The sequence below is a fragment of the Heterodontus francisci genome, chromosome 38 (assembly GCF_036365525.1).
Source record: "Heterodontus francisci isolate sHetFra1 chromosome 38, sHetFra1.hap1, whole genome shotgun sequence".
Taxonomy (NCBI): Eukaryota; Metazoa; Chordata; class Chondrichthyes; order Heterodontiformes; family Heterodontidae; genus Heterodontus; species Heterodontus francisci.
Genome location: NC_090408.1, coordinates 22,231,158 through 22,251,677, shown reverse-complemented (window position 1 = coordinate 22,251,677; position 20,520 = coordinate 22,231,158). Strand labels below are relative to the sequence as shown.

At 43.2% G+C, this 20,520-nt stretch overlaps 1 protein-coding gene across 15 annotated transcripts in view; it reads left to right on the top strand.

The window, feature by feature from the left end:
- mef2aa (myocyte enhancer factor 2aa) overlaps window positions 1-20,520 on the top strand; it is a 247,414-nt gene that overhangs the window by 95,794 nt on the left and 131,100 nt on the right. For all 15 annotated transcript variants that reach the window (XM_068017787.1, XM_068017786.1, XM_068017794.1 and 12 more), the window contains 2 exons: window positions 1,187-1,375; window positions 12,812-13,015. In XM_068017787.1, the coding sequence (XP_067873888.1) occupies window positions 1,322-1,375; window positions 12,812-13,015 (258 nt within the window). In that variant the 5' untranslated portion in view covers window positions 1,187-1,321. The remainder of the gene's footprint in view (window positions 1-1,186; window positions 1,376-12,811; window positions 13,016-20,520) is intronic.

Below are 20,520 nucleotides of genomic sequence, written 5' to 3'. Positions count from 1 at the left end.
GGAATTCCGTCCCTAAACCTCTCTGCCTCTATACTCCCCTCTCCCCTCCTTTTAAGATGTTTCTTAAAGCCGACCTCTTAAACCAAGCTTTTGGTCATCTATCCTAATATCTCCTTGTGTGACTTGGTGTCAGATTTTTATTTAATGCTCCTGTGAAGTGCCTTAGGACATGTTTTTTACTTTAAATGTGCTATATAAATGGAAGTTGTTTTAATGAATGTGTAACTTCTCATTTGAAAGGTTAGTGGCATTTATAGATTAGGAATTGGACTGTGGATTGAAAAAATGACTACAGTTCTGTGAAGACTAAATCAATAACTTTTTGACAGGAAAGATTAATTCCACTGTAACTTACTCATCTCTGGTTGATAAGAATGAAAGACATCGTTCAGTCACAGTCATTCACTTGTTTGGCTTGATGATCATGTTTGATAAATACTGAGACAAACTGATGTTTGGAACACTGGTAAAATAGTTGCGAGACCTGTCGCCAACAGCAATTTCAATGTTCCACGCTGTATTTACCTGCCCACTGATGGAATGTTGTTAACATTCACAGAAAATTCTTGCATAGAAAAATGTCTTGCTATATTCCATCAGAATAAGTAGTATTCCTTACAAAAAACAGCATGCAGCCTTTTCCGACAACAACCAAACTATCTAGCATTTCAAATGTTCATACAGTCTCTGCTTCAGTTTCTAACAGTTTCACGGCCTCACAACCCTCTGCATAAAAAAAACTCCTCCTGCCCTCTGCCTAAATCTTGCACTTAATCATATTTCGATGTCCCCGTGTTCTATACCTGTCAACCACGAGAAATAATCTGTTTCTACCTACACTGTCCCATTCCTTCATAATTTCACACACCTTTATCAAATCACCCCTTAATCTTCTGTTCTAATGTTAGCAGCCCCAATTATTTTCTAAGTCTTTCTCTGTATTTGCATTTCCTTATATCAGGCAGCATCCGAGTATATCTGTGCGGTACCATCTCTATTGCAACAGCATCCCTTTTATAGGGTATGTAGTTGCTCTGCCTTTTTGGGGTTCTTTATTTTAGATTTGGTTTGATCTGTTCTTTCCAAAATAAAAAAAAAAGTTTAAAACTTACAAAAAGCAAGTTTCCTGAATTAAACGGAATCATTTTTTAAATTTATGCATCATAATTGTTTTTTCTCTCTTTAGGCTTTGAAAGAGGAGATCAGCTGAACAGGTCTACAAGAAGAAAACTAAGAAAAGAAGTTTGTACCATGCAGTAGAACATTAAATACTGACAAATCTAGGATTGCACACTGATATATTGGAGAGAGGAAGTTGAAGATGGGGCGGAAAAAGATTCAGATTACAAGGATTATGGATGAGCGTAACAGGCAGGTAAGAAAATGGAGTGTGGAAATGTAAGGAATGGGTTTCAGTACATTTTCAAACTCATGAATTTCTGGGACTTGCTTTGACTCAACCATCGTTTTACTCTATTATAAACACAAAATGCTGGGAATACTCAGCTGGTAAAGCAGCTTCTGTGGAGCAGTTTTATTACATTGTTCTACACTGTTGAGTATATAGGTTATCCACCATTCAGTGTATAATGTCCATTGAGATTAAGCTCTAGAATGCTTCAGAACATCATATTAAATAGTCTTCATGACTGCTATTTTTGTAAATGGGAATAGATCACTGGGCTGAATTTAGTGAGTCCGTTTGGAGTGGGAATGAAGGCGTGGGAAGCAGGAGAATAACATTGGATGTGTTCGCCCGGAAATCCGATGTTTTTGTGCGGTTCAAAATTTAGCCATCATCGGGAAAGCACCAAGGTGGCATCGCCACCCAGAAGTGACGGGAGTGCAATTTAAGTTGTAGAACAGTTAGTTTTAACACATTAGCATGTAATTGATCATGGTTCAATGGGAGGTTTGGAATTAAATGAACGACGGTTGGCTCTCGTGCTTTCAGATCCCTGGCCATGAAAGCTGGCAGCACCATGGCGAGGTCTCAGTGTCGTGACAGGTAGGCAGCCATGACCAGCATCGTTTAGGGAGAGAGCGGAGGCCATTGTTGGACTACAGTGCTGTGCACTCTGCAAGGGTTGGAGGGGGCTTGGACTCTGGTGGTCTGTAAGTCAGGGGAAGGGTGTGGTGGGACTTGGTTTTGGGTGGCAGTACCAGATGCCCATACTGTTGGGTGAGAGGGTCAGATGGCCATATTTATCGGGTGAGAGATCAGCTATCGGCAAGGGTGGGCACTGAGGGCCATTAGTGAGTCCGCCAAGAGAAGTAGCAAAGGGGAAGCTGCCAAGGCAGGATTGTCTCCGCAAGGACAGCGAGCAACAGCAGCCGGCCATGCCAAGAAGGGCCGACCTGCGCCAGAGAATGTACTGGACTCAATTCTGCTACTTCCAAATGTCCAAGCGGCATTGTCAGCAAGACTGTGGCTCTCCAGGGAGGTCATCACCAACTTACATGCCATGCTGCAGGCCACTTTGCAACCTATGGAATTTGGTGGTCACCCTATGTCCGTGATCTTGAAGATCACCATGGCACTTAAGATCTACGCATCTGGATCACAGAATGGTGACTTGTGGGGTCTCCCAGGCTGCAGCTCACTGCTGCATTAAGGAGGTGACCAATGCCTTGCTCAATATGGCTGGCGACTATGTGCGCTTCCGGACCGACACTGCTACCAGTGCCGAGAGGACAACCTGATTTGGGGCTATCACTGGACTCCCCCTAGGTGCAAGGTGTGATGGACTGCACTCTTGTGGCCATCAAAACTCCAACCAGCCGCCTTCATCAGCAGGAAGGGCTTTTATTTCATCAGTGTACAGTTGGTCTGTGACCACCGAAAGTGTTTCCTGCAGGTGCATGCCCGCTTCCTGGGAAATAGCCATGATGCCTACATACTTCGACAGTTCCAAGTACCACAGCTTTTCCGGCCCCCGCTCGCCTTTGGAGATGGATTCTCGGGGACAAGGGCTACCCATTGAAGATGTGGCCTGTGAGAAACCCTCCCACTGCAGCAGAGGAGAGCTACACCACCTGCCATAGCTCGATCAGAGCAACCATTGAACAGGCCAGTGGGCTGCTGAAGATGAGATTCCAGTGCCTGGATTGATGCGGTGGAGCCCTACAGTATGCCCCAGCTAGGGTCTTGCATATCGTGGTGGTCTGCTGTGCACAATCTAGCACTGCAAAGGTGGGAGGCTTTACATGACGAGGCCATATTTGATCGCCACTCCTCCACTGATGAGGATGTGGATGAGGGAGATGAGCAGGCATCACTCGATCTTGAACCCCTTGCACTGGAGACCAGGCACATTGAGTGCCTGGTCAAGGAGGCAACAGACCGTCTCCTATTTACCCAACTCCAGCCACAATGATGGCCTCTCAATAAAATCAATAAAAACTCACTGCATTCAGTTTGTCTCATCCTTTCTACTTGACTTCCGTGCCTAGTGCCCAGCTTAACCACGTGCTCTGGCCCATGGGAGATGCTAATTAAATGAGGGCTGTGCCTACACTGGCAGCCACTATTGGGGAAAGGTGTCATCAGCAGAATTAAGGGATGATAGAATTAACATTTACCACAATGAAAGTTGATTTCAGAAACAGAAAAACTTTACAAGACAAAACAAATGGAAAATGTCAAACACCTGTGAACCCCCAAGTGTGTCAAGGTGGTTTACTTTATATGTTTACGAGTGGATCTATGAGGTGTGACCCCTGCGCTAGCAGCTGGACTGGAGGCAGGCTGCCTCTTGGTCTGTGTTGGGTTTGGCGGCCTTCCTCAGCTGCCTGAGGCCTGGAGGCTGCCTGAGGGTTTCCTGTGCAGGTGCAGGACTCTCCTTGGGTGTCATGGCTACTGGAGCTGGGCTCACTGGCAGAGAGGCTGAGGAGCCGCTGTCCATGCTCAGAACATCCTGCGTGGAGCACCCAGGAGTGGAGCTCAGCCTCTCCTCCTCCCTTTCAAGGCTGACTTGAATCTCCATGCTGACCAGAGAAGGATGAGGAGCTGGAGAAGACTCCAGGGGCCTTGTCCTTCTCTCGGCTTGCCACTGATATCTTGAGCTCATGGCAAAGGCGATGGTGTGCAGGTCTGCATGCATCTATGGGATCTGGCTCTTCATGAGGATCGCCAACCTTTCGATGGAGAAAGCCATGTGCTCGCACGCCTGAGACATGGCAGCACTCATGGCATGGATGGACTCCTCCATCGTCCACTCATGGCTCTGCATGACCTCTGGCATCTGTGTCAGATATTACCTTACCCCTCTCTGCAACTTCCCCCATGCCCTGTGCTGTTGACACCAGAGGCTCGTCATGAACCTGCGGGTCAGCATGGACCTGGCCACCTACAGTCTTCCGACTGTCAAGAGGCCTCAGCTGTCTCAGTTTCAGCCAACTGCTCGGGTGCTCTCGCCAGCTTGTGACCATAATTCTAAACCCGAGCGGAAACCCATGGAGGTGAAAGTATCTGCGTTGGTGGAAGGTTCAGGAGAGTCGTGATGGTGCATCCTCTAACTGCTGATCCTCCTTAGAGGCTGATTTTGTGTCCCCCTTCAGCTGGAGTCTCCTGCAAACGCCCACCTACATGAAAGAACACAAACACCTGTGGGTTAGGCTGTGCAGATCTTATCCTGCTAACCATGCGTAATGTGGGTCTCCAGAAGTGAACTGTATGGCGATGGAAGACCATCCTCACTCTCTCTCTTGCATGGAGACTCCGCCATCTGCTATTGAGCAACTGCCCTGGGTTCTCGCCAGTTCAAGTGCCTTTTCCTCAGCCGTGGAGAGGTCTGATGTCTGGAATGCCTCCCCCAATCTGCAATGTCTCCCTCCTGTTGTGGGCCCTCTTGTCCTGCAAGTGGAATGGGGGAGATAGTCATATTTTGCAGAGAGATCAACGTGATAGTTCTGTTCGTGGCAGCGCCTTGTGCTATACTGACGTATCCTATATGGCTCATCCCTCTGCGCTAAGGGGAGTTAATGGGGGTGAGCTGTGAAAGAAGGTGGCCTGTGGTTGAGATACAGCCATGTATCTGTCAAGATGAGGTGATGCTTAACCCCCTTTGCCAGTGCCTTTGTGGTGCCTCCCTCCCCATGTCCCACTTTCTTCTGCGTAACCACACGCAAATCCTAAAAAGGAGAGAGATATGGAGCAATCGCCTTGGCACAATGAACGAGGTTGTTGACATTGCGGCACTGCACTCGTGTTCGGGGGGGGGGGGTGACCCCATAGCTGCTGACCTGCTCTGCGATCTCCATCCAGGCTTGCTTGGTCAGGCAGGAGGACCTCTTCTTCCATCGCTGCAGATGAGGGCCTCCCACCTTTCCCTTGCAGCCTGGAGGAGAGCCTGCAGAGAGGCATTGCTAAACCATGGGACCACCCAGTGTCTTCCTTCAGCCATGGCCATTGCAGGCTTGCTTTCATCTCCTTATCTATCAGGTAGCAGAAGAGGTCCTGGGCAGCAGAGGGCACTCAGGAAGGCATTCTCTTAAACCAGGTAGGAGTGAATGCAGGGCTGGTAGCCGTTTGAATGTGGCACCAGCACTTGCTCCAGAGTCATCTGACGCCATAGTCGGAGCATCGAATCCTGTCCTCATTGCAAATTGGCAGGGTCCTGTGCCTCCAATATTATAACTGGCCACCCGCAATGTAATCAAGGTGGGCCGGCTACACACATAACAAATGGGGACGGCGCCCACTTCAGGGTTCGCTGCCGGGACCTGTGACCGGCTCACTAAATCCAGCCCATGATGTGCAGGTGTATCTGGCTTTTAAATCATATTAGAGGGTTCATGTTTATGAAGTAAACAACATTTAAGAAGTATTTAGATGAGCACTTGAAACGCCATAGCATACAAGGCTACGGGCCAAGTCCTGGAAAATGGGATTAGAATAGTTAGGTGATTGATGGCCGGCACAGACACGATGGGCCGAAGGGCCTGTTTCTGTGCTGTATAACTCTATGACTAAGTCACTACACATAGCAACCAGAGGAAATCTTTCCTACTGATCTTTTAATGCTTGTAATTAGATGCGATTAGTATTATTGACGTGCGACTGAATGAAATTGCCGTCAGCCCATTCATATTACCACTTGGAGCTAGGATCAGGATTGCTGAATTATGCTGTCTAATTATCCGTGTCGATGTAGTCAGTTCTGGGTTCTGAGTTGGCCCCAATTTCAAATGAAGTATTCAAATATTAATCTGATTTGAAGCCACATTCCCTCTGCATCTGCCTTTGTTTGCAGCCAGTTCTTTCTGCCATCCATTCTGTTCACCCTTATATGAATGTAAAAGGAAAAATAAATATTGTTTGCAACTGATGCACATGTGCAAGCCTCTGTGTGTGGTAACAGAAAGCTGCCCTTGGGAGCTGTGCACCAAGAGCCTGCAGTATAAACAAGGTAACTCCACTCTGTATGCCAACATAGATTTGCATACTAAGACATGGAACACTGCATAAATATGGTGTAATACGGTATGTCATTAATTTTTATTCCTGTACTGCAACAAGAGTAAGAATAAATTAGAATTATTTTACCACATTTTTCTTTCCAGTGCCTGTGTTCAGAAATGAAAATCTGTTGCCAACATATACTTGTCTAAGCAGATTTCCTTTTTTTGTCGTCGTCGAAACAAAGAGCAATGTTTAAGACAATTTGGGCATAATTTTAACCTAACCTAACGGGTGGCAAATGAGCATGTTCGAGTCAGCCGCCCCCTTTACACCCTGCCCAATTTTACCCTCCATTGATATCGGTGAGGAGTACAATCCAGGGGTGGCTGCTCAAACACACCTGCTTCTCGCCCAGCGGACGAGGTTAAAATTATGCCGTTTATTTCTTTTGTTCTCCTAAGGAAATTTGCCTATTATAAGGAATTAAGTTGAATTCTTGATTCTAGGATTCTATTTAGGGGTTCCGGATTCTGATGTCACTGAAGTAGCCTTTGAGACCATTGGTAAAGTTACACTGAAGTACATACAGTCTTCTATTTACATTTCAAAGAACAAAATCAATCAGGATAATGGTCACAAACTTCATAGTTTACAATATGGTTTCATGTTGCAATGTTAATTAGAGAATGAATACCAACTGCTGACTAATTGAGACATTAGTTCTAATGTGATTAGCTTTTAATAGCTGAGTCTTTTGTGATGTTTGAAAACTATAGAAAAAGTTTTGTATTTTGAGCAACCAGTGACATTTCGACCAATCGAACAGCCCAAACTCTGCAGTGCCAGTGAGAATTTGTCCCTCTCTTAGAGCACCAATTTTTACAGCCTCTGAGGTTGTCAGTTTTGTGCTACATTATGGGTAGTTTTGACAGGTGGTAAACTTGCAATAATGTTGTTTTGGGCAAAGCAGTCCAGTGTGGTTAGTTTTGGATTGCTTTTGCAAAGAGCCAGTAAAAATAAGATAAGCCTAATGACAGACTTCTAGCCTGTAAACATATGTAGTTATTATACTATGATTTTGATTGAGATTCCCTTATAGCTCAGGGCAATTCATCATTGTGGCTGGAGTCCAACTCATTTCCCAGTTGTAAAACGTTTATGTATCAACTCATTCCACCAACTAATTATTGAAGATCATTTTAAGCCTTCATTTTAGTTTAATTCTGCACAATAGTGATCTTCAATAATCTAATTCAGTGCCCACACATGCTATCCAAATCAAAAAGGATTGGTTGTAGTAAATGTTTCATTGCATTGGGTTTCATTATACATCATTTGTTCACTTCTTGAAAAGGCAAGCATTTTTAAAAATTCTTTTCATGGGATATGAACGTGACTGGCAAGGCCAGCATTTTTTTTACCCATGCCTAATTGCCCTTGACAAATGAGTGGCTTACTAGGCCATTTCAGAAGCCAGTTAAGAGTCAACCACGTTTCTGTGGGTCTGGAGTCACATGTCGGCCAGACCAGGTAAGGACAGCAGATCACTTTCCCGAAAGGACATGAGTGAATCAGATGGGTTTTATGACCATCAATAGTCTCAGTAATGGTGCCATAAAACTAGCTTTCAATTCCAGCTTTCTTTTTATTAATTTATTTTTATTAAGTTTAAATTCCATCAGCTGCCGTGGTGGGATTTGAACCCATATCCCCAGGGCATTTGCCTGGGCTTCTGGGTTACTAGTTCAGTGACATTACCAATGTGCCATTATTTCTGTTCATATCTCAATGTCACTGAAGAACTGGCTGCTGGGAGCTGAGATTTAACTCTGTTTTGGCCTGGTTACCAGTTGTAAGTAAAGCGAGTGCCCCTCCCCCTCCTTGTTTGCTTTAAACAGAGAAGATAAATGAGGGTAGATTTTCTGCTGTCCAACCATTAGTGTGCTGACCCTTCTGATACCTGTGACGTTTGCTTCCCTTTAAGTAACATTGGGAAGCTCGCAGTCCCTATTGGCACTCGTGGAGAGCTCAACAAAAAATGGCAGAAAATTGTGTGTAAGGAGATTTAAAGGGCTGATGAATAAATTTAAAGAAATGCAGTTACTTAAAAGACAAATGGTTGTGCATGGGGATAAAGGTGTTGGCACCAACTGCAAAGGCTGCTTTTAATATGTAAACCGTTTCAAAGTTTCTTCGTGTTTTTAAAAAATGCCTTGCAGGACCTGATAGCACAGTAAATGTGGAGGCAGTAAATTGAGTGTGTGTCCAAGTGACGTAGTGGCACATCACTCCAACTGCCGGTTGGGTGTGGCACAGAATGCGATAGTAGTGAGGAGGGTAGCCCTGGCTTTTCACTGCAAGGCACAATCCCTACAAGACAGAATTCCAGCATGCCTGGAAAGAGAAAAGGATTTGAGGGGTGCAGCTTTTTTTATGTGTTCTCTGGCAGTGCTGTCCCTAAGGCATGTAGCAAATGATTCAGCTCTGCATTTGGGTATCTGCTGACCCAGAGCCCATGTCGTCTGTTCCACATGTTGACTGCGAGCCACGTGCGCCTTTGCTTGTAAATGTAGGTGGGAATGGACTTCCAGTCTGCCTCTGACCTGCCTGGCATACCTCCATTATTTCTGCTCTTAAAATATGCAAGTAAAGGGGAACTCACATTGGGAAATCCATTGACCTAATATTATGAACATTCCAAAACATTTCAAAGTGTCTAAACCATGGTCACCAATAGGAAAGAAAAACAAAATGGTAAGAAATGGATTCAGAATTGGCTGGGATGCTTAATGAGCAGAAATCTGGCTAATGTGTAAAATCAGCAATATATGGAGCAGAATGACCTCAAATTAAACTTATCTGGTTTCCGGAACAAGCAATTTGTTTTCTGAAAAATGGATTGAGCAATAATTGAACAAAACTAAGGGGATCCTTTTGTTCTGGCTTATTTGTTTTGCGAATATTGCTACTCAGAGAGACTTATTACATTTTTTTAAACTGCAAATAAAAATAAACACAATTTTAAAAAAAACTTCTTAAAGGACTAAATAAATTTTCAAAAAAATCTTGGATGGCATAATAAGTGTCCAATTATGTTTGAAGTACTATGACAGAATGAAACCAGGACTTGATCATACTGAGACTATACTGTAAACTGGGCTGAGTATGGATTTTCTACTGGTCTATAAATTTGAATTAATCAGATTTGCAGCTGTTTATTGTGTCCTCCCGCAGTAGTTTACTTAAACTCTTCATGCAAACTTCATGAGTTTTGGGCTCATTCAACTATCAGTCTGGATAGACTGTGTGATTTTGTACAATCATATCTTATCTATTTCATTTTGTTATCCTTGGAAACCTTGAAGAGATTTGAGAACCAGGATCAGAATTTTAAAGTTGAGGCATTGCTGAACCAGTAGCCAATGCAGGTCAGCGAGCAGGGGAGTGATGGGTGAATGGGACATAGTGCAAGTAAGAACACAAGTATTAGAGTTTTGGATAACTTCAAATTTATGAAGGATAGAAGTTGGAGGCTGGCTAGAAGTGCATTGGAATAGTCAAGTCTAGAGATAACAGAGCATGGTTGAGGGTTTCAGTAGCAGATGAGCTGAGGCAGGGATGGAGTCAGGTGATGATACAGATGTGGAAATGGGTGGTCTTGGTGTGAATATGTAGTCAGAAGCTCATCTCTGGCTCAGGTATGACACCAAGGTTACATACAGTCTGGTACAGCCTCAGACAGTTGCTCGGGAGAGGGATGCAGTTGATGGCTGGGGAATGGAGTTTGTGTCTGGGCCGAGACGATGATTTAATTGGAGAAAATTTCTGCTCATTCAGTACAGGATAGCGGACAAGCAGTCTATAACAATTCAGAGACAGTGGAGCGGTTGAGAGAGATGGTGGTTGGAGATGGGGCGGAAGTTCATAAAGTTGGAGGGGGTCAAGGGTTGATCTTTTGAGGAGAGGGGTCATGATGGCAGATTTGAAAGAGAGGAGGGTAGTACCTGAAAAGAGAGAGAACAGTTAACAATATCAGCTGACATGGGAAGCTGGGAAGGGAAGATGAGTGATCAGTTTAGGGGGAATAAGGTCGCGGGAGTAGGGGGTGAGCTTGGAGAGGGCATGAGGGGAGATAGAGAACGAGAGAACAGTGCAAGTTCAAAGCTAAGGCGGGGGGAAGCCTTAGAGGAAGTTTGGCCCAGTGGGCTAAAGGAATGGAGGGAATGGCAGAGTCAGTTGATCAGATGGTCTCAATCTTAGTGACAAATAAGTCCATGAGCTCTTCACACTTGTTGGGAGAGGAAGGTGGGGGAGAGGGTTTTAAGAAGATTCTTGAGCAGTGATAAGGCTGCTTAATACAATGCCTTACACTGTAAAAATGATTTTTTTTGTAGGTTTTTCCCATTTGGTTTCCTGATGTATTCTTTTCAATGTTTTGTGTATGGAATGAAAATGTTGTTTCTGTTTCACATGAGGTGAGTGCAGTGGCAGAATAGCAGGAGCCTTGTGCACTTTAACTTTTCAGGAAATGAAGTTTCACTTTTTAGGTGGTACGTTAGGCTGCATTTTTAAAGCTCGCTGCCAATATTTAGCACAGCGGCTCCTTTACATTGAGGGGGCGGAACACCTGCCCCCGATGATGTAGATGGGGCAGCCACTGCATCCCCAGCAATGGCGTCCGGCACCATTTTTAAAGGGCTTCAAGCCTTACAAGTAATTTTAATAAAGTGAAATGCATGTTGCAGTTTAATTAAAAAATTTTGTAAAAGATGGAGGACCCTCTCCCACCTCCCCAATGACCAAACATTTTATTTCAGGGCCTTTCTCCACCCACCCCCCCAAAAAAAAACTTTTCATCCGATCCCAAACTTTCCCCTGCGAACTTTATTAACTTTTACCGTAAACCCCTTCCCACCATCCCCTCAACCAATAGCAAGAGTTTTCCCGATCCGAAGGCACGGGAGTTCCGGCCGGAATATCGGAGCGGGACAGCCGTCGTGAAAAGGTTAATATTTATTCATCTAAGTTAAATAGATTAACATATTTTAGTCAGGTCCCTGTTGCTGAGTGGTGGGGGGCCACCACAAGGCCTTGCCACTGGTAATATGGGACGGGGCCTTCCCGGAGTAAAAGCCCATGTTGGGCCACTCCCGGAAGTATTTTACAGGGCCCCCACCACGACCCCCATATCGGGGAGCTAGTAAAATATATACAATTATATTCATTTTCTGAGGTCCATTATAATTCCCCTTCTAAAGTGCTCCTCAAAGGGCAGTGTAATAGATGCGTGTAAACTCCTTTAGAATTCCCAATTGAAAACTGACTTTGTTACTGAAATTTCAAAATGAAGAAATTGTTTTTTATTGAAATTGACCACTGTCCAGAAACCTTGATATGTTATTGCAGTGGATGTTGGGAGAAAAGCCAATTGCTGTTTTTGTTCCTTTTATTATTAATTTTGTTTCCTGAAGATGTTTAGTCATTGCTGGGGTCACTTACTGCAATGTTGCCCATTCATCCTCTGTGACCACCTTACAGTGTATGTTGTCAAGCAACTTGACCTTAGAAGTCCTCACATGTGAAGCTGAGGCTGTCCTCAGCTGATGTTCACACATAGACATTTCCAGCATCAGTCATTGAATAGCAATCACAAGTAGAAATGTGGCCAATTTTTCTTCACCTTGCTCTTGGCTGAAACTTGGTACACACCAGGAGTCAGGCCTTGGACCTTCCTTTTGGAGTCAGCTGCTCATGACATCAGTTGGTTGAATGTCACTGAGCACTGTCACTGAATTTCAGTTTTTTAATCTCTGTGAATGGGTGAGACAACTAACATAAGTAACATTTTCACTATGTTTCTTTTTTTGAAAAAAAACACTTTCCTCTCATTTCAAAAGAGGAAACTTCAATATGACCTAATGGAAGGGAGTTTTCAAAATTATTTTGGAAATTGATCAATTTGATCTAGAGAAATTGTTTCAAAAGCTAGGAGCTTAACTTAAATATTAGGAAGTTGGAGATAACTAGTTTAATTCAGATAGGAAACTTCCCATACAACTTAATAGATGTATGAAATACTATAGATAAGATCATAGATTCAGATCTTACAGATGGGTTTAAATGACAACCAGATGAATTTTGGAGAAAGAGACAATAAGTGGATATGGTAAGAAGTGGAAGTTGAGATCCTCAACTAGGACAGAGCTTATTGGGATGAATAATTATTAAATTTCTTTTTTTTTCTTTCCAATGATTTTAGCAAAAACAGACCAGGGAACACAATTTTACAACCATTATTTCCATTGCAGGAATTCACATTGTTGTTGCAAGTTTGTGCTTACTTAAATTCTTCAGACTTCAAAATTGGATATAACAGTTTTCTGTTTTCTGTTTTTTTTTCCAATGCAGGTGACGTTCACAAAGAGAAAATTTGGATTAATGAAGAAAGCCTATGAACTGAGTGTACTGTGTGACTGTGAGATAGCTTTGATAATATTCAACAGTTCCAACAAATTGTTTCAGTATGCTAGCACTGACATGGACAAAGTTTTACTCAAGTACACAGAGTATAATGAACCTCACGAAAGCAGAACCAACTCGGATATTGTTGAGGTAGGTGTCACGCAGTTTTAATTTAATTCAATTTATATATGATGTCTCTAATTCTTTTGTAAAACGTTCAAATTTTGCTTACTCAAGTGGCTACCGGCATATTAAAATTGCAAACAAAGTCTTTGTATGCATTCTAGAGTGAGAGCTGAGGTAGGTCTTTAGGTCTTTTAAGCTGTTTCACTTTATAATGCTACTGCTGACTGCAGCAGCGCCACAAGGTAAACAAGATGGCACAGTTGTCCCTGGAGCCAAAATAAATATTATTGCTGGAGCCTGAGGCCACTTTATTCTGGTTGCACCAAACTGCGTGCCTCAATCTGTCCATGCAGGCTAGTAGTGCAGTTCTGCACTCACTAGCTCATATTTATCTGCCCCAAACATCAGGGAAGTTATGGCGACCAGGGAACAAAACCATGAACCGTGACTTTTAAAAAAGAAAATACATGTTAATAAATTTGTACATGCGTTATTTTAATGTTCCAGCTCTCTAATATTTGGAATATAAATATGTTTGAATTCCTGCATTGCTCTCAGTCAAGATTACAGAGTCTGTTCAATTAATATAAATGCAGCGTGTGGTGAGGAAATGCCTTATAGAGATGTGGAAGATGTATTGTGCATTAGGATAGGTACATTACAAATCTCTGGGTATCAGTGGTTGACAAACAGAATTAAAGAGAGGAAGTAGACAACAGAAAGGAAGGATTCCAGATTGAATGTGCACTCAAGGATTGGAAACTTGGCCACGACGACTAGATGTGCTTGTTTGAGTATTGGCAGAAGGGTAGTCCTACTCTTGAACAATATTGCTATGCTATATGTAGTTTTAAAAAAAAATGAAAATGTGGAAAGGAGCTATGTTCTTTACCCTTATCTAGATAACCTAAAAATAGAAAATATGCGATCTCCTTTGCAGGAGGGGTTATCTTTGTCTGCGTCTCTGCTCTCTGTGGGAGTCCCCTCCAAGAAGACCTGTTGCTGGATTATCAGTAAGCAGCTCCATAGGGAACACCACAAATTGGCATTCTTTCCAAGCTTTGATTGCGATCAAGAAACATCTGCACTAGAAACCCCAGCCTCAAATAGACATTATTGTATTGGTATAAATTGAAGGAATTAACAAATATTAGAATTCTTTTGTAAGACTGATCTTGACTAATGGGACTTATTTCGGACAAAGGTTGCTGTTTTGGGGAGTTCTGGAAGGAATGTATGACAGTTTCATCCATTGTGTGACATGCAAAGAACAACATGAGTTCACAATATGAAGCATGTCATTGAGTTATCTGTTTAGAAACCGAGCTTCAGTGCGCTGCATAACAACATTACAGTGGCACAGCTACTACTTTAAAATCAGGCCAATGAATCGTGTTTGCTTGCAGCAGCAATACCAACTACTAGTTTCTAAAAATACATGAAAAATAAACAGACTGGGAACGCCAGTCCGGTAGTAAGCACCCTCTAAAATTATTGGAAATGATGCAAAGAAGGTTTATTCCTCAGTACTTATTATCCTCATGTTGTCCCTGTCATTTAGTTGAATGAAAATAAGTGTCTGGTGTAGTACATTCCAATTAAAAGAGCAGCGTGCCTTATTTTTAAACTATCTGGACTGTAATTCTACTGTATCCTCTTCCTTCCTGAGGGCATTGGTTTTTAATTTTTTTTAAACTTGTTTTTGTCTCCATTTCTACGTTTGTTTATTTTTGTCCCTTTATCCAAATCTTTTGCACAATGAACCTTTGCTCTGCTCAAAGGATGGCCAACTGGCACACTTCCAGCCCCTGACTGTTGGTTTGGAAACAGTAGAGGTGAATAACAGTAGCTTGCAGTGATTTCCTCTTTCTATTTATTTATGAAATCCTTCTTCCTCACTGCTCTGCTTCCTAACAGTATAGCTGAGAATGGGAACTTGTCATACAGTATGGTGCAATCCTAAGTCTTGTCATTCATCTGCATAACCTTTCAAGTCCCACTTTTATACATTTAAAAAAAAATGATTTGCAAGTGAACCCTTAGTCCCAACAAGCTTCACCTCTTTCCCCTTCCACCATCACCATCCCCCATCCCTTTCTACACTATACTTGGATCAGTTTGAGTAACAAATACAGTATATAGTAACTCTTCTGCCAGATGTCAAGTTAAAGCAGTTACTCTTTACAAGGAACATGAAAGCGTGAGCCTTGGAATAGCTTAATCCCTAATACTTCTATATGAGAAAGCCAAACCTAATTTATAAAACAGAAACATTTTGTTTAGGCAAAAAAAAGCTCAAGAAGCAGTTTCATCTCAATCAATTCAGGCAACTAAGTTGGTATCCCTGATTGGCAGATCCACTACCATTTAAAATTTCTGTAGTTTAAATTGCACAAATGAACTGAATGCAGTTTGTGATGCTTACTCAAAGATAACACAATTGAAGGCCCTTATTTCGGAGCATTTTCTTAATGGACAAAATACTTGTTCATAATTTTTGAGTCAAAACCCTGATTTTTCTCCCACTTGACAGAATATATTTACAAGCATAAGCCACTTATTTATATTTAGTTTTGGTCTGTTGATTGTGTCATGAAGACCCCACCTGTCACGAATGAGGTGTATTAATTTCGTCATATGGAACATTAATTTTAAACTGTTGCTGGACGAAAAAGATGACTTGTTTAAAGAAATCACAGCAGTAGCTGGAAACATTTGCATGCTAAGAGACAATTGCCTGGAGAGACAATGGAACGGCTCCTTGATCCAATGAACCTAAATGGATTTTGATAATTAGACATTGAATGGGTAACAAGCTAGCATTTCATTCTCCGCCCCCCCCCGCCCCCCAACCAACTGCGGGTGTCTGCTAAGATGAAAGGAATCCACAAAAACGCAGGAGAGTTTGTTTTAAAAAAAAACAACTAGTCACATGACTGACCTGCTGGCCCAGGGTTTTTGAATTGTGTTCGCAGAACAGTTTGAAGACAGAGACTGCAATTTGAAGACATAAAAGAAGGAAGGTCTCGCCCTGGCTCTCTCTCTCTCTCAAATTTTCCAGATCCACTGAAGACACTTAAACCTTAAGAGAGAAGACTCCTACATTGAAACAAGTTTGAAAGCGTGCAATGGGCCCCCAACGAAGCAGAAATATTTAACTGCAGTTAAAGACTTTACATTAAACTCAAAAGACAGTAAATGATCTCCTCCAGATATTGCTTCAAGCTTTTCCCCTTTATTCTTGCTCCTCTTCCGTCTCTATCTGCGTGTGTGTTTATCGCGTATGCATGCTAGTGTGGTTGCATCGTGTATTCGTAGTAGTTTTAACTGAATTAGAGTTTTAAAGTTAATAAACTTACACCTTTCTTGTTTAAATCTAAGAAAACCTGTCTGGTTGATTTCTCTCTCACTACAATTGGAGAACAATGAACAAGGATTCACTGAGGGGAAGCTAAAACATTGTGTTTTAAAAATTAAACCCTGTTACGGTCAAACCAGGAGAAGGCTGAGAGAGAACCCCTCAACCCCTTTCTCACCTCGTCGTAACAGAAATTTGGGGGCTAGGGTCCGGATTTGACTCACACACAATCAAGAAATTGGAAGTGGGAAGTCAAATTGATCCTAATCAAAAAAAAAAGATTTCAATACAGGATTTCTTGTGGTTGTGTGTGCTAGATTACTAACATGTCTGAGACTGAAGCCAGTAGCTCCCCAAGCCAGGGTGAAGTAACTTGGGATAAGTTAAAAGCACCGTCTATGGAAGAGTTGAGGAAAATGGCTGAAAAGTGTGTGATCACTGTCTGTGCCAAGGCTAGAAAGTCTACTCCTAAGACGAATGGCCAACCATTTTTCCCTTGAATCTGAAGAAGCAGAAACAAGGTTAGAAATAGACTCCAACAGGGTATTGCTAGCAAAGATACAATTGGAACAGAGGAAACTTGAATTTGAAGGAGAAAGAGAGAGAGAGGAGAGAGAAAGAAAGAACCTTTCTGAAAGAACACGAAGAGAAAGAACCTACCAGTTGGAATGCAAGGAGAGTGAGCTGAGGTGGCTTGAGTTAAGTAGGAGGTGACAGAGTAACCCCAGTGAAAGCATGGCCAATATGGAGGATCATAATTCAGGGCTGGGTACAGAATTGTTAAAATTTTCCCAATTGATTTCAGAATTTAATGAAGGAGATGTGGAAGCATTTTTTGTATATTTTGGAAAAAAAAGCAAGGCAGTTAACATGGCCAGCTGAAATTTGGATTCAGCTTGCTTTGTAACAGCAAACAGGAAAAGCCCATGAGGTTTATTCACTGTTGCCAGATGAGAGTTGATCCAATTATAAACTGACAAAAAAATGCTCTCCCCAGGAGTTAGTACCCGGAAGCCTATTGCCAAAAGTTTAGAACCCTCAAGAAGCAAGCTGATCAAATTTACCTGGAGTTTGAGAGAAGTAAGCAGCTGGCTTTTGACCATTGGCTGAGGGCTCTTAAAGTGCAACCCAGTGATGTAAATCTCAGAGGTAATTTTGCTCGAGGAATTTAAAAACACTCTCCCACTCTCCATAAAGACACATGTAGAGGAACAAAAAGTTCATAGAGCCCGGCAAGCAGCAGTTCTGGCTAATGAGTTTGCTCTCATCTGTAAGTCGGTTCCCCAGGGGAAAACCTTTCCTAGTCACCCCTGCAAATCTGAAAAGGACAAAGGGTGGGAAGGTGATAGAAGCCCAAGCAGTCCTGGGAGAGAAGGAAAAGCAGGAGACACAGGGGGCCCTCCTCCAGCCAGAAAGGAAGGTGCTGTAAGTAGGAGTGAGACCCGGAGACCTGTGTGCTTCCATTGTAATAAAGCAGGTTATCTAAGAGCTGACTGCTGGAAACTAAATGGAAATCCTGTAGGGTTAATCAGGACACATCCGTTCAGTGAAGGAGAAAGGACCCTGATGGAAAGCACAACAGAACAAGCTGTGGCTTTAACTGCAGTAGCAGTAAAGCCCAGAAAACATACTGCTGTAGGTGCAGGAAAATTTAATAGGATTCCTGAAGGTTATCAGGATTTTGTGTCTGAAGGGAGGGTAACCCCATACCCCTCGAGTGGGGCAAGAAAGTCCATAGCATTCCTCAGGGACAGAGGCACTAGATCCCTTTTACTGGGAAGTGGCCTGACCTTTCCCTCAGAGTGCAGTAAACACCAGAATGGTGGTGAATGGTATTGGAGGGCAGTGTACGCCTGTACTTGAACACTGGGTGCACTTGGAGTGCGACCTAGTTTCAGGACCTGTGACCATAGGGGTTGTCCCTAGTTTGGATGTGGACGGGGTTGACCTGCTCCTAGGTAATGATCTGATGGAGGTGAAGGTGGTCGCTTCCTCAGTATTGAAAGAGAGATTGCAGGAGGTCAGAGAGACAGGGCAGTGGCAGAAGACTGTCCCCTGAATGTGTAGTGAATGGGGCCATGATCAAACCAGGTCCCCCAGAAGAGACTGAATTAACACTGCAGGTAGATGACCATGAGGTCTGTCTGTCTGAGACTTTCTTTGGAAAGTTAGAGGACCCACGGAATGCATTAATTGAATCTTCCCTAGCTGAGGCTCAGTGAGCTGACCCAGTATTGAGAGAGTTAGCACAGGCTGCCCAGTCTGAAATTGAAGCAAAGGGAGTCCCCTGACTGCTACTATTTAACGAATGAGGTACTGTTGAGGAAGTGGAGTTCTCCTCACAGACCTGAGGGCAAGGAGTGGACAGTAGTTCACCCGTTAGTGGTGCCACAGAGGTACCGGAGAAAACTATTAAGAAGAGCCCACGAGATGACAGTGGCTGTATATGTCGGTATACAAGAAACCAAAGCCCGCATAAGACAGCAGTTTGACTGGCCAAAACTCCACAAAGATGTAGGGCGGCACAGTGGCGCAGTGGTTAGCACCGCAGCCTCACAGCTCCAGCGACCCGGGTTCAATTCCGGGTACTGCCTGTGTGGAGTTTGCAAGTTCTCCCTGTGTCTGCGTGGGTTTCCTCCGGGTGCTCCGGTTTCCTCCCACATGCCAAAGACTTGCAGGTTGATAGGTAAATTGGCCATTATAAATTACCCCTAGGATAGGTAGGTGGTAGGGAAATATAGGGACAGGTGGGGATGTGGTAGGAATATGGAATTAATATAGGATTAGTATAAATGGGTGGTTGATGGTCGGCACAGACTCAGTGGGCCGAAGGGCCTGTTTCAGTGCTGTATCTCTGAAAAAAAAATGTGGTGGAGTACTGTAGGAGTTGCCACATGTGCCAGGTTGAGGGGAAACCCCAATCTACAGTGAAATCTGCACCCCTAAATCCTGTATCGATGTTTGGAGGACCTTCCAGCAGAGGGCTGGTGAACTGTAAGGGACCGTTGCCGCGAACAAAAGGGAACAGGCAGGCACAAGGCTGGCAAAAACTTAGAGAGGAAAGGGGAGAAAGGGACAAAGAGGACAGGTTAAAGGAGATCCAAGAGGATTCCCAAATGGAAACCTCTACTCTCCAGTCAGCCAACCCTGGAATGTTTGAAAAATTAGACCCCACATTCTGCTATGTATATGCAGACACCAGAATCACCCCATCAGAGTTCCTAACAGCATGTACAGAAACCTGCAGAGTCAAAGGAAGTCCTCAAGAGGGCAAAGAAACTGAGGGTGATGCCTTACCTATACAAAGTGCCACATGGGGTGTGCAGTAGAATCTGGACAAATACCTGCAAGCAGGAGTGTCCCAGAGGATAAAGGGAAGATTAGCAAGGAATTCTCCCCCACAGTCAGGAGAAAAGGGAACAACCATCCCCTAAAATGAAAAGAATCTTGCATGACTCATCAAAGTACTGAAAGAGAGTTCAGAATGGATCCACCCACTACTGACTCTCCTGAGCAGAGCTCCAACTTATGGCTAACTCTCCCCTTGCAGACCTCAACAGGGATAAAGACACCCGAGGCAGTCGTAGAAATGTGCAAACTGAAAAACTCCCCCAAAAATCACATGTTTATTGGGATGCCAAAAGGGGCAGTCATATTTTCAGGATTTCTGAATGAATGAGAGGGATGCATGTGTGTTTTCCTGTACTTACTCTTCTTTCCCTAGTCCTTTTCAATGAAATGCTCTTCTAAAAATTGTATTTCATTTCACTGGGTGTGGAGGTGTCATGAAGACCCCATCTGCCACGAATGAAGCGTATTAATTTTGTCATATGAAACATTAATTTTAAACTGTTGCTGGACTAAAAAGATGACTTGTTTATAGAAATCACAGCATTGGCCTGAATCATTTGCATGCTAAGAGACAGTTGTCTGGAGAGAAAATGGAACTGCTCCCTGATCCAATTAACCCAAATGGATTTTGATCACCAGACATTGAATGGGTAACAAACTATCATTCTAAACTGCACCCCACCCCCACTGCAGGTAGATGCTAAGATGAAAGAAATCCACAAAAACAGAGTTTGTTTTAAAAAAAAACTAGTCACATGACTAACCTGCTGGCCCAGGGTTTTTGAATTATGTTCACAGAACAGTTTGAAGACAGAGACTG